The sequence below is a fragment of the Taudactylus pleione genome, unplaced genomic scaffold (genome assembly GCF_031769625.1).
Source record: "Taudactylus pleione unplaced genomic scaffold, aTauple2 ptg000731l, whole genome shotgun sequence".
In the NCBI taxonomy this organism is placed as follows: domain Eukaryota; kingdom Metazoa; phylum Chordata; class Amphibia; order Anura; family Myobatrachidae; genus Taudactylus; species Taudactylus pleione.
This window is the reverse complement of record NW_028285133.1, coordinates 2,493,634-2,507,951: the sequence shown is the minus strand read 5'-3', so window position 1 is coordinate 2,507,951 and position 14,318 is coordinate 2,493,634. Positions and strand designations below refer to the sequence as shown.

General features: G+C 51.3%; 1 protein-coding gene across 1 annotated transcript in view; it reads right to left on the bottom strand.

Annotated features, from left to right (window-relative positions):
• Positions 1–8,635, bottom strand: part of LOC148477258 (uncharacterized) — a 32,715-nt gene extending 24,080 nt beyond the window's left edge. Inside the window, exons 1-3 of the mRNA XM_088457014.1 lie at positions 8,605–8,635; positions 3,052–3,233; positions 1,905–2,003 (exon numbers count right to left, since the gene is read on the bottom strand). Coding sequence (XP_088313140.1) covers positions 1,905–2,003; positions 3,052–3,233; positions 8,605–8,635 — 312 coding nt within the window. The remainder of the gene's footprint in view (positions 1–1,904; positions 2,004–3,051; positions 3,234–8,604) is intronic.
• Positions 8,636–14,318: the final 5,683 nt, after the last annotated feature.

Here is a 14,318-nt window from a genome sequence, read left to right as displayed (position 1 = left end):
GTGCTGTCGATGTTGAGTGACAGCACACCCCCTTTGGTGGGCGGGCTGGGGGCGTGGCTGCCCAGACGGAGGCGTTCCCATGGGAACACCTACCATCTGGGGCCGGGCCCACTGACATCACAAGTGGGCTTGGGGCAAAGAGACCCTACCACAATAGTCTCAACGCAAGCCCGATGGTCGCGATGGTCAAGACCATCGCGACCATCTTCTTGGCCGCTCGCTATAGCTGTGGGTGGTCAGTAACTAATAGTAATTATCAGTAACTATTTGCGGCATTTTACCTGAAAACGAGGGATAGCCGCAAATAATTAGTATCCCCTAAATGTATTATGGAGAGAGAGGTCCCTCAGGATCCCGACAGCAGCCACAATTCCCATAGGTTTCTATGGGGGATGCCATGCTCAGATTTACCAAACTCCTGAAAGCAAAGTTTGGCCCCCGCAGAGAACGCCATCTAACGCTGCCATTATGATGCTGTACCCTAAGGTCTACACACTGCAAAAATCATAGGGAGAGGGATTGCGGTGCAGCATAGCCTGTAGACCGCGCATGCGTTGGAGTCCCGGCACGGGAGAGAAGAGACCGCTGATGTGGTTACTTCACTCCAAGTACATTGCTGGGGCGAAGCCCCTGTCCCTGTGGGTGCAATGTAATACGTTTGGCTGATATGATCACATACTGCAATGTGATTGTGGGTGCTAATATCGCGCCCAGTTCGCATGGAGTATGTGATCATTGATAAATGGGCCCCAACCGGAGGGTGGCTTTTTGTTTCTCAAAAAAAGAGATGAGGGTTTTTTAGCTAAAAAGTTTATTTGAGTTTATTAAATAGACCCCTTATACCCCTTTCACATCGCAAACCTGGCTCTGACCCGGGATTTTGAACACGGGTCCAAACCAGCTGCGACCTGGGTCAGACCCCTTTCACACTGCACCTTCAACCAGGGTTATACCCAGGTTGGTCCCATTCACACTGAACTCAGGTCACAAGGGAGAGGTGGGAACTGCTCACAGCATTGCAGGACTCCTTGATAAAGGCAACTAGCCGAAACGCGTTGGAGACCCTACCACAAGCCCACTCTCACTCCCATTGAGCTGCACAAATACATCTGTCCCCTCCTGGGACACGAAGCCGATCCCACGGGACCGTGGGATCATCTGAAGCACGCGACCTCCGCATAACCCCATTACCTTCCAGCAACTACCAATGATCACTCTATCTGTCCACCTGAATATCCCGCGGGACCGCGGAGGCCAGGAACACCACCGAGCTCGGCATCAGGACTATCACCACCACTGCTACCCACCGTGGACCCCTCCCCACCTACCGGTAGGTAATTCCACCTTAAAGCAGAGCGGGACGCTGCCATTTCAATATACATTCAGGCCTCTAGCCTCCCTACACCCCGGTTGCCACAAGTCTGTCGACCAAAGGTCCAGCAGGGGGACGTGCAGGAGTGAGGACCGCACACAAAAGGAGCCCCCTAAAAGGGTCGACCCACCCCCCCAACCGTGGGGCCACCGAGACTTTAGTACTGTACATTGGGTACCAACCCACGGTACCACCTTTGGGAGCACTGTGTCTACCCATTAAATTAGGTTGGATCCACATTCATTTGGCAGTCTTCATTTCGCTCACCCACCCACACACTAATACATCCTCCCCCCCCCTTTTTTCCTTTCCCCCTCCCACACCCCCACATCACATATCCTACACTCCATACTACACTCCTTTCCCCCGCTCAGGAGCGCACGTATACCTATTCTCCTTTCAGTCCACAAAATGGCTGCTTCCGCTGTGCAAAAACCCCATGGCCCACTTTAAATGTAAACGCAGACAGCAGCTGAGGAATAACGCACAGGATGATATTATGCAGACACAATACAAATAGGACGATACTTACTGCTGTATAGTCATCTGAGAAGACTGGTGGAAAGTGATTGTTTAACGCTTTCAGAATTTCCAGCAAAGGCTTCTTCTCTTCAATCATGTTGAGCACCATCTGTGGAAATCAGACAGTGATTGGGCCTAACCTTACCAGGGGATGCATTCAGAATGCCGGCGGACGTTGTTATACCGACACTGGAATCCCAACGCCCGTCAGAATGCCAACGCCAATATCAAGAAAAGGATCAAGATACGGACGCCGGCATTCCGAAGGTAATTATCTGGGTTAGCGTTACAGATGTGTCCTCATACATCTAGCCTCCTTGCGCACTAAACAGCCCTTCTAGCCGTGCCATGCAGTGACTCGGTAGCGCAGAGCGTCTTTTCATGCGACTTTTTACCTTCAAATGCGTCTTATTTGAGTACTTAGCACAAGCAGCTCTTGCTGAGTAAAATGATATGCGGCATGCCTATATTCTGTAAGCAACTGCGGGTGTATCTGCATGCGAAACGCTACGTTACATAGTCAGCGACTGTAACACTGTAACGCAGCATTTTGTATGAAGATACACCCGCAGTTGCACACAGAACATAGGCATGCCGCATATCATTTTACTCAGTAGGAGCTGCTTGTGCTAACTATTTGCATTGCTGTGTGTATAAGATGCATTGGAAGGCAAAAAGTCGCACAAATATACGCTTTGCACTACCGAGTCACAAGGAGCTCCCGCGTTATGTGTAGAACGACTTGTAGTGACGGAGGATAGATATACTGCATGTGGACACATCTGTATGTTTAGGCCAGGGTGGGCTAGGTATCCACCTGGGAGGGTTAGGGTTAGGCTACGGGGAGGGGGGAGTTAGGGTTAAGCACCCCTCCTCAGCAAGGTTAGGTTTAAGGGGCGAGATGGGGGGGTTAGGGTTAGGCACTACAGGGAAGAGGTTAGGGTTAGGCACCCCCGGGGGAGGATTAGGGTTGGGGAGGTGAGGGAGAGGTTTAATATACTTACCGGCACCTGTCTGTATTTTAGACATCGGGATGCCGCGGCCGGTTTTTTGACTGCCGGCATCCCGTCCACCGGGTTTACATACCCAATCCCCCCTACCACACGTGCAAAACACCCATTAATGTTCTTAAAGGCAAAGGCCCCCACACAACTCACCTTTCCTCTCAGGCCGGTACTGAGCTTGGCATGGTGTCTGTAGCAAAGCAGACCTGGAGCCTGTTCATGGATTAATTCTAAGAAGTCTAGAACTCTCCCAAAGTTCTGAAAATCCCTATTTTTCAGCACCTGCCAAATAGCCTTGACCACCACAGGAAGAGATGACCCTGAGACATCAGAAGCAAGACAAGGTTGAAAAGTCAACAAGGCAACATGAAGCTCATGCCCGAAGTATGAAATAATCGCTTTAGTCTCCTGCACAATATAGGATTTATATACTTCATAAACACAGGTCTAGTAACTGCTTATTCATAGCCACCTTCTACTCACCACAGAATAGTTTACTTTGACGGCATTCCAGAGAATTAAAAAGTGTCAAAACAATTGATGATGCTACCCAATAAGTGGTGTATGTGTTATACCGTACCTTGGCGGGTGCAAAAAGTACATCTCTAAAAAGACTCCAGTAGGAAGTTTTCCAAAAGACTAATAGCGGTATTCAATATGGGTGCGATAAAATAGTTTTTTGCGTTAATATAGCACTTTTTAACGTTTTTGCGTTAATATCACTTGTTTTAGTTTTACACCGTATTCAATTTCAAAGACTTATCGCAGTTTTGAAAAGTCTTTGATAAAAAACGGGGATAACTTTTCACCATTGAATAGGTGTCGAAAAAAAGTGCAGAATTGGGTTTTAGGGGTGCAGGCTTAAAAAAAATAGCCTGCACCCCTGAGATTGACATTTAAAAAAGAACTGTGTCAAAAAAAGTTTTAAAAAAAAAATAGGGACACCCCAAAAAATTAATTTAAAAATTGGGGTGCAAAAAAAGAAAATGGGAAAAAAATTGTTAAACAATAGGGAAATAGGTTCAGGGCTATTCTGCATTTATGCGGCAGGTGTATTCTAGAATAGATTTATAGCGGCAGGTGCACAAATGCAGAATTTTTAAAAACTTACTTTAGGGACACCAAAATATGCTAGTACCTATTTTCATGTACCCCAAATTTGATGGGACCACTTAAAAAAACGAAAAAAATAACCTAAGTGCTCTTCTGCATCACTTCTTCAATGTCGGGAAAAAAGCACCTGCTGCGGCTATTTAAATCCTCGACTTTCAATTAAAGGCTAAAACGGGGGTATCCATAGTGTTCCCCCATGTTTTTACAACTTTAGGGGGGTTTTACAATTATTTTAAGGAAAAAACAAGAGATATGGTAAGAACTTACCTTTGTTATCTCTGTTTCTACGAAGTCCATAGGGTCCACAGGGTTGACCTTGGGGGTATAGCTGGATCTGGATCCATGGGCACCACGCAGTTAAAGCTTTGCTGCTCCCAGGATGCACTTGGGTCCGTCCTCCTCTATACCCCGCCCCGGCCACAGACACCTCAGTTGGTAAGCAGCTAAGGCCGGAGGAGGAGACTAAACAGAGAGAAGGAAGACTGGAACACACAAGAAACCATACTCACAGAAATGGGAGACGGAAAACCGGTGACCAGCCACACAGCCCATTTGAAGCCAGGTGCGTCAGGGCGGGCGCCCTGTGGACCCAATGGACTTCGTAGAAACAGAGATAACAAAGGTAAGTTCTTACCATATCTCTTGTTTTCTACTTCAGGGTCCATAGGGGGTCCACAGGGTTGACCTTGGGGATGTCCCAAAGCAGTTCAACTAAGGGCGGGGACGCTCCTGTGCTGAAAGGAGCACCCGGCGCCCGAAGGATGCATCCTGAGAGGCGAAGGTGTCAAACGCATAGAACCTCAAAAACGTTTGAATTGAAGACCAAATGGCCGCCTTACACAGCTGAACAGCGGAGGCGCCACGTCTAGCAGCCCAAGAGGGACCCACAGAACGAGTGGAATGAGCCTTAACAGAGGCTGGCACAGGTAAACCCTCCTGTGCATAAGCCTCACAAATAACGGAACAAAGCCAACGGGCTAACGTTTGCTTGTTGGCAGGCCAACCCCTCTTGTGAAAACCGAAGAGGACAAACAATGAATCCGACTTCCTAACCGAAGCAGTCCGATCCACATAGATTCTAAGTGCCCGGACTACATCTAAGGAAGCCTCACCAGCTGAAAGATCAGGCGACTGAAAAGCTGGTACAACAAGTTCCTGATTAATGTGGAACTTCGAGACCACTTTGGGCAAAAACTCAGGACGAGTGCGGAGCACCGCTCTGTCCTGATGAAAAATCAGAAAAGGAGGGCGACAGGAAAGCGCCCCCAACTCTGACACCCTCCTGGCAGAAGCTATTGCTAGGAGAAAAACGGTCTTGAACGTCAGCCACTTGAGGTCCACCGCCTCAAGAGGCTCAAAAAGATGACCCTGCAAGACCCGTAGCACCATCGCCAAGTCCCAAGGAGCCACAGGAGGCACGAAGGGAGGCTGTATCCTGAGAACACCCTGGAAAAAGGTGTGAACATCCGGTAGTGTAGCAATCCGTCGCTGAAACTACACGGACAATGCAGACACATGAACCTTCAGAGAGGCCAGGCGTAAGCCGAGGTCCAAACCTGATTGAAGGAACTCCAAGATTCTGGAAACCCGGAACACCTGAGGATCATAGTTTCTGGATTCACACCACTGAAAGTAAGTGCGCCACACCCTGTGGTAAATCCGTGCGGAGGCAGGCTTGCGTGCCCTAAGCATGGTACCAATGACTGAACTGGAGAAACCCCTAGACCTCAAGACGGCTGTCTCAAGAGCCACGCCGTCAAAGACAGCCGACCCAGATCCGGGTAAAGGCAGGGCCCTTGAGACAACAGGTCCCGACGCTGAGGAAGAAGGTACGGAGCGTCGATGGAGAGACACCTCAGATCGGAGTACCAAGGACGTCTGGGCCACGCCGGAGCAACCAGCACGAGCGTGCCGCCGTCCTGCTTGAATTTCCGCAGAACCCGAGGAAGTCAGGATATCGGAGGAAACAGATACGCCAGGTGAAACGTCCATTTCACCGACAGCGCGTCTACCAGACTGGCGCCTGCGTCTCTTGTCCTTGACCCGTAAACGGGCAACTTGTGATTGTGACGGGAGGCCATCAAGTCCAGCTCCGGCAGCCCCCACCTGTTCACGAGTAGCTGAAACACCTCTGGGTGAAGCGACCATTCCCCGGGATGCACGTCGTGACGGCTGAGGAAGTCCGCCTCCCAATTGAGGACTCCGGGAATGAAGACTGCCGAGATCGCTGGAATGTGACACTCCGCCCAAGCAAGGATGCGAGACACCTCCGACATTGCTGCCCGACTTCGAGTTCCTCCTTGGTGGTTGATATACGCCACCGTGGTGGCGTTGTCGGACTGCACCTGAACCGGCCGTCCGTAAAGAGCGGGACCGGACGACTGCATGGCCCGATAAACCGCCCGCAGTTCCAGAATGTTGATGGGAAGAAGAGCTTCTTCCGCAGACCAACGACCCTGAAGTGACAACGAGCCGGTCACTGCCCCCCAACCCCGAAGACTGGCATCCGTCGTGAGCAGGACCCAGTCCGGGATCCAAAAGGGACGCCCCTCGACCAGATGAGCTGTCTGAAGCCACCAAGCCAAAGACTGCCGAACCTCCGGGGACAACACCAGCAACTGAGAGCGGATCCGGTGAGGTAACCCGTTCCATTCCGATAGAATCAACCCCTGCAGAGGCCGGGAATGGAACTGGGCAAATTCCACCATGTCGAATGTTGACACCATGGAGCCCAAAACCCTCATAGCCGAATGGACCGACAGGCGGCAACTGCTCAGGCAACTGTGTATCCTCAGCTGCAGGGAGGAGACCTTCTCCGGGGTCAGGAAGATCCTTTGCTGCCGAGAATCTAGCAGGGCTCCCAAATGAACCATCCGCTGAGATGGAATCAGGGAGGACTTTTTCCAGTTTATCAGCCACCCGTGTGCTTGCAGGCAAGCGATCGTCAGGTGGAGATGTTGAAGCAGTACCTCCGGGGAGCTCGCCAGCAACAGGAGGTCGTCCAGATACGGCAGCAGCCGTACATTCTGGTTCCGAAGATGTGCGGCCATGACCGCCATAATCTTCGTGAACACCCTCGGTGCCGTGGAGAGACCAAAGGGTAGCGCCCGGAACTGGTAATGGTGTTGAAGGATAGCGAACCTCAGATACCGCTGGTGCGAAGGTGCTATCGGAACATGGAGGTAGGCGTCCTGAATATCCAGGGACACCATGTAATCCCCCGGTTCCATCGCCAGAATGATGGAACGTAACATTTCCATCCTGAACTTGGGAACTCTGAGGAATTTGTTCAGAGACTTCAAGTTGAGGATAGGGCGATGAGAACCATTGGGTTTCCGCACCAGAAACAGAGAAGAATAGAACCCCGTCCCTCGTTGTAATTGAGGAACGAGAACAATGACCCCTGCTGTCAGCAAGGACTCTATAGCTTCCTGAATCTGTAAAGACTTCGTCGTATCCTGAGAAGGACTCGTGCAGAAAAACTGGTGGGGCGGTCTGTGCCGAAAAGACAGGGCGTACCCCTGGGAGACCACTTCTCGAACCCAGGCATCCGTGGTGGTATTGTGCCAGCACTGGGCAAATAGAAGAAGTCGGCCTCCCACTCTGGGGTCCCCCAGAGGGAGGCCCGTCCCATCAGGCAGAAGGTTTATCTTCCTGCTTGGAAGAAGGGCGCCTGGCACTCCAGGGCTGCTTCTTGGGCTTAGAAGCAGCCTTGGTCGTCGACTGCCTCGGGAAGGACTGACCTTTTGCCTTGCCCTGAACCCGAAAGGACCGAAAAGCAGAGCTCCGTACCTTGGTAGGAGCAGAAGCCAAAGGGAGGAAGGCTGATTTAGACTTAGCCAGAGTGTCCACAATTTTGTCCAAGTCTGGACCAAAAAGCAACTCCCCATTAAAAGGTAAGGCCTCCAGTCCCTTTTTGGAGTCAGCGTCAGCTCTCCAAGACCTCAGCCACAAGGACCGACGCGCCGACACAGCTGCAGCCGACACCCGAGAGGTTAGCAGGCTTGCGTCTAACGATGCTTCCCCAATGTAGGAAGCCGCATCCCTCATTTGACCTATCAACGCTCTCTGGATCTCCGGAGCATCTTCCGGAAAGGTATCCTCCAAAGCATTGGCCCAGCTCTCGATGGCCTTAGCCACCCAAGAGATGGCCATGGACGGACGGGCCACCGCCCCGAGAGAGAGTAAATAGACTTCAAACAAGTCTCCACCTTCCTGTCCGTGGGATCCTTCAGGGAGGAGATTGACGGCAAAGGCAGCGTAGCGCTTTTAATTAAGCGGGTAACGTGGGAATCCACCACTGGAGGAGTTTCCCACTTCCTGCAATGAGCCTCCGGAAACGGATAGTTCGAAGCCAACCGCTTCTGCGGTTGGAACCTCTTGCTGGGCAACTGCCAGGCCCCTGCCATATGATCCGTCAATTGATCGGACAGGGGAAAAACCGTCGAAGCTACCTTGGCCTTTTTAAAATTTGGGTATTTTGACCTGGGGGCGGGCACATCCTCCTCAATGTGAAGGATGGCCCGCACCGCCCTAACCAATGCCGGCACATTAATGGAAGACTTAGCCTCCATCTCCTGGGCCCCGGCATCCGAGTCAGAGTCTTCATGGATCTCCCCGTCATCCGAAGACACGTCCGTGTCCGTGAACTGAGCCTCCAGTGAAGCCGGAACGGAACGCTTGGACGCCCGTGGGGGCAAATCACTGTGCAACATATGTTGAAAAGCCGATGACAAAGCCGCCAGACTCTGAACAGAGCTGGAGAGGACGTCCACCCAAGGCGGGGGTACTGCTTGAGGATACCCCTGAAAAGGTACCATCGACTGCTGTGGCACCGTGGGGGTTTGCACGTATACCGGCAAACCCGCATAAGGACCCACAGTCTGAGACCCGGGAGGAGACTGCACCAGACGAGTCACACCCGGGGAACGGGGCATGGTAGGCTGGGGCAACGCCCTAGAAGGGGCCGCAGTCGGGACCGCAAGTCGGTCCGCGATTGACGCCAGCACTTGCGTAAACATTGCCCACGGAGGATCCTGCGCCACCGGGGGTTTAGAGGGTCCAGGTACCAACTGGCACCGCCCGCACAGACCGTCCTCAGACAATTCTGCCCCGTCAACCCCTGCCGAACAGCGTCGGCAGGAAAACAACACAGGAGCCTCGGAGCGCTCATTCCCCTCATCAGACATGACACAAACTTTTTTGCAAAAAAAGTGTCTCACCGAAACGAGGTAAGGCGTATAACACCCACGCACTCCCAAGTATGCAACCCAAACAGCCCACAATATGGTACTGAGGAGCACACCGCAGTATGTGACGGACCTCACAAATACGTAGATTTATATAAGTGAGGTACACAGAAAGAACACCCCTCCCCCACGCACCTGCGGGCCGTAGGAGAAGGAAAGGGATAGGTAAAAAGCTGACAGTAAGTAGAAAATAAGCACAGACAGCAGCACTAGCAAAAGTCACATACCATGCAGAGAAGTTATACTCACTGCACCTTCCGCTACAATCAACCTCCCAGATTCAGTGTCTGGGAGGGCTATAGCGCTGCGAACACTGTCCTTTGCAGGGGGAGAGGTACGCAGGGGGACTGGTCCACTGGAAGCTTGCCTGGGAGCTCTGCGATGCTGCCTGAGGAAGATGGCCGCCGGAGAGCTCTGAGGAGGAGTGGCCAGGAGATAACAGCCCAGCAACGCCAGCACACATGAGAGAAGGCGCACTGGGCTGAGGGGAGGAGCGCTGAAGCAGGGAAGGCTGCCTCCCCTGCTAGTACTAAACCCCCGGGGAAGCCGGTTCCCCGCCGGTACTTACACCCCGGGGGCCAGCGGACACGCGGGGTATGCCTGAAGAGGGGGAGCCCGCCGCCGCTACTAGCGCCGCCGGTCTGTCCCCAGAGACCGGCGGCATGAAGACTGCATTTTCCCCGCGTGCAGCGCTGCACGCGGCTTACCTGGCCCCTTCAGTCCGGCAGCAGTCCTTGGGTGGTCCCGGAGCCACGCTAGCACTGACTCCGGGGTCCCGCTGTGATCCCCGGATCAGTACCGGCGTCGCAGCGCCAGCGGGGCTGTTGGAGCGGCAGCATAGACGTCCAGATGGACAGTCTGATGCTGCCGCTCTGAAGACAGTAAAAATAAAATAATAAAATCTTCTTTTTTTTTTTTTTTTTTTTTTAAATAAAGAATAAAGCTTAGGGGCTGCTTATGCAGCCCTACTGCGCAGGGTGACCCGACTCCGGCCGGGCACCAACTAAAACTGAGGTGCCTGTGGCCGGGGCGGGGTATAGAGGAGGACGGACCCAAGTGCATCCTAGGAGCAGCAAAGCTTTAACTGCGTGGTGCCCATGGATCCAGATACAGCTATACCCCCAAGGTCAACCCTGTGGACCCCCTATGGACCCTGAAGTAGAAATTCGTAACTTTACGCAAATCCAACTTCGGAGTTTCCCGTTTTCGTTAATTTTATATTGAATAGGTGGATAAGCGGGAGCGCGCATACCTTTACGCAGAAAAAAACTCCGATATGAAACGTTAACTTCGCCAGGGAAGTTAACCTTTCATATTGAATACCCCTCTATGTATTTATTACCAGTTATTTATATAGCGCTCACTTATTCTGCAGCACTTTACAGTGAGTAGCCATTCACATCAGTCCTTGCGCCAATGGAGCTTACAATCTACCTTCCCTATCACAAGGACACACATACACAAAAGGGTTAATTGTTGTAAGAATGCCAATTAATCTACAGCATGTTTTTGTAGTGCAGACAGAAATTGGAGCACCCGGAGGAAACCCACAGAAGCACGAGCGAACATACAAACTCCACACAGATAGGTTCTGGAAATGAACTCACGACCTCAGGACTGTGAGATAGTATTGCTAAACACTACTCCAACCATGAATACAAATTAATGATTTACTGTATTTTATAATATATACGGCAGCATGACACAATTGTAATGTTGGGTTACATCTCCAGAAGGTGAAGCAAGCAGAAAAGGTTCAAATTAAGTTTTTGGAAGACATTAAATTGCAGGTCAGTGTGATCTTAAAAGGAATGTATATATTTTTTATCCTAACTTTAAATAACATCCTAGCTAGAATTGTATTGAGTCCAAACCTCCCAACATGCCTAGTGACATACTTATATACTCTCCCGGGAGGTCCGGGACAGTCCTGAGTGGGTGGAACTCCCACTTACCGCCAACTTCCTAGTAAAGTGGGCAAGATGGGTAGATAATAATGGGAATAGTGGGTATGTAGAGTGGGACGGGGCCAATATCATGCAATTCTAAGAAGTGCTGCATTTTAGCTCCTTCCCCTCCCCACGGACCCGTGATTCACGGCATTTTGCCGAGACAGGAGCAGGGACTCATGACATAAAGAGCCAGCCCTTACCCCCAGAGGGGACATCTGCATCTCCTCACCAGTGCCTAGCAATGACAAGCACCAGGTCACCCATTATCCTCTCTCCTGGTCCCATCTGTGACAGTAATCGCAAGACCCATTCTGAACATGCGCAGGACCCAAACCATCAGAGATGTACGTTCATCATCGGATGAAAGTACATCTCTGAATCAGGCCCACAGATGGCTGCATCTCAATCCAGGTCTGTGGTGGTTTTGTCTCTATAAAAACAACCAAAATGAGAAGCTTAGGGCCCAACTCCAGATACCTGCTGCGGATGGAAGGTGAATGGATAGAAAACATACAGCTAATCTGACTATTTGCACGTTCAGTGTCGTATGCATCAATTTGATCGCACCGCCCCCAACTCCCCGTAAATGCGATTAACTGTCATCATTATCATCAGCACTTACATCTAGGTGCAGGACATGTGACCAAATTTAAAGTCCACAATGCATTCGTGCGAATCAGAAGAGTGTCGCATAAAGAATCGACAATGAATAGGTCGACACCACACGGTCGACAGGAACAAAAGGACGACAAATACAAAAGATCGACTGGGTTAAAAGGTGAACACACATGATTGCCCCCTTTTTTTGTATGTTTAACCCTAATTCTAACCTTCCCCCCAAGTGCCTTAACCTGACCCTCCCACTAGTGCCTAACCCTAACCGTCCCCTCCGACAGCCTAACCTTAACCCTCCTCCATGTGTCTGAAATTATTGAAAAACAAGACAAAAAAAGTAGATTTATGTTCGTACCTGGTAAATACTTTTCTTCTAAATCCATAGGGGACACAGGCGTTAGACAGTGGGTATAGGCTGGAGTAGGAGTCCGGGCACCAAACAGTTAACTTTTTCTTCCAGCAGCCCGGCTCCTGCTCACCTCTACCTCACCCCCAGCCCCAGGCAGGATAGTTAAGGTAGCTGGCCCAAGACAGGAGCAAGAAGAAGGAAGACTGGCACACACACAGATCCAAACACCCAGCACATGCTCACTGGGGAACCGGAAGCAGAGCAAAAACCCAGTGGGCTCATTGTGTCCCTTATGGATTTCGAAGCAAAGGATTTTACCAGGTAAAAACATAAATCTCCTTTTCATGTTCACTCCACAGGGGACACGGACTTTAGACAGTGGGACATCCCAAAGCCATCCTCCTAAGGGAGGGGACGCTCCTGAGCTGCGCTGAGAACCCTTCGCCCGAAAGTCGCGTCTGCAGAAGTGAAGGTGTCAAATGAAAAGAATTTGAGAAACATACGGGCAGAGGACTGTGTGGCCGCCTTACAAAGCTGCTCCGCAGAGATGTCACATCGAGCTACCCAAGAAGTTCCCACCGACTTGGTGGAATGAGCTGACACCACGGCCGGGGCAGGAAGGTCCACTGCACTGTAAGCGCCGTAGATGGTCAAACGGAGCCATCTGGCCAAAGTCTGCTTTGTAGCTAGCCCGTCCCGTTTGTGAAAGTCATAGAGGACAATAAGGCACTCTTATGGAGTTCCTTGGTCCTGTCCACACATATCCGAAGGGCCCACACGACATCCAAAGAGGCCACCCTCAACAAAGAATCAGGTGCTTGAAAGGCAGGGACCCTACGTCTCCTGGTTGATATAAAATCGAGAAACTACCTTAGGTAAGTAGCCTAATCGTATCCAAAGAACGGCCTGGTCCGAGTGAAAGACCAGAAAAAAACACGCTCAAGTCTGACACCCACTGGGCCGACGCTATGGCAAGTAAATAGACAGTCTTCCACGTAAGCCAACAAATGTCCACAGAGTCCAAGGACTCAAAGGGTGATAATTGAAGAGCCGAAGCACCAAAGTCAAGTTCCATGGAGCCACCGGAGGAACAAGCGGGGTCTGTACGTGGAGGAAACCACGTAAAAAAGTCTGTACATTAGGCATCAGAGCAATCTATCTGTGGAAGAGGACAGAAAGGGCTGATACCTGCACCTTCAAAGAAGAGAGGCAGAGACCGAAATCCAGATCCGCCTGCAGAAAGGGGAGGACTTGTGAGAGTCTTAATGATTTGGGGTTAAGGCCCCTAGCTTTACATCAGGCAAAGTAAGGGCCTGATTCAGCAAGGATCAGACTTGCTAATGCGCACACAATCAGCCAATTGTTGTGTTCTGCACATGCATTGGAGTACTCGTGCGTGAACTGGGCACTGCCATTGGGACTGTAATCGCAGTGACTACGCAGACCTACCGCAGAGTGATTGTCAGTAAGTGCCGTTTGAGGGTGGTAATGGGGGGGTGGTCGGGCGAACGCAGGCGTGTCAGTGCGTTTGAACGCAGTGATAAACCCTTGCAGAAGAAGGTTTATGGCATTCAGCATGGTACGAATGACAGAACTGGAGAACCCCTTAGCTCTAAGGACGCATGTCTCAAGAGCCAACCTGTCAAAACGAGACGGGCCAGATCTGGAATGAAGCACGGGCCCTGAGACAGAAGATACGGCCACTGAGGAAGATGCAAAGGAGTGTCGATGGAGAGGCCTAGGAGATCCGCGTACCAAACTCGCCGCGGACAAACGTGAGCTACAAGGATCACTGTGCCACCTTCCAACTTAAACTTGCAGAGGACCCGCAGAATCAGCTAGATCAGGGGGGGTGGGGAGATGTACATGAGATGGAAAGTCCACCGGATCGCTGAGGCGTCCACCAGAAGGGATCCCGGATCCCTGGTGCATGAGCAGTACCTCGGTTGGCAGGGATCCGCTCTTACCTGTTTCCCTGCAGTTTCCAGTTTCGGCTCCCCGATGTGCTGCTGAGGGCCCGGCAGAAGATGCTAACCCACTCGCCACCGCTGCGGCCGCCTGTGAAGGGGGATGGAGGAACGAAAGCGCGAGTGTCCTTTATGACGCCTAGTGCTGCCCACTTTCAATAAAGAAAACAAAAGA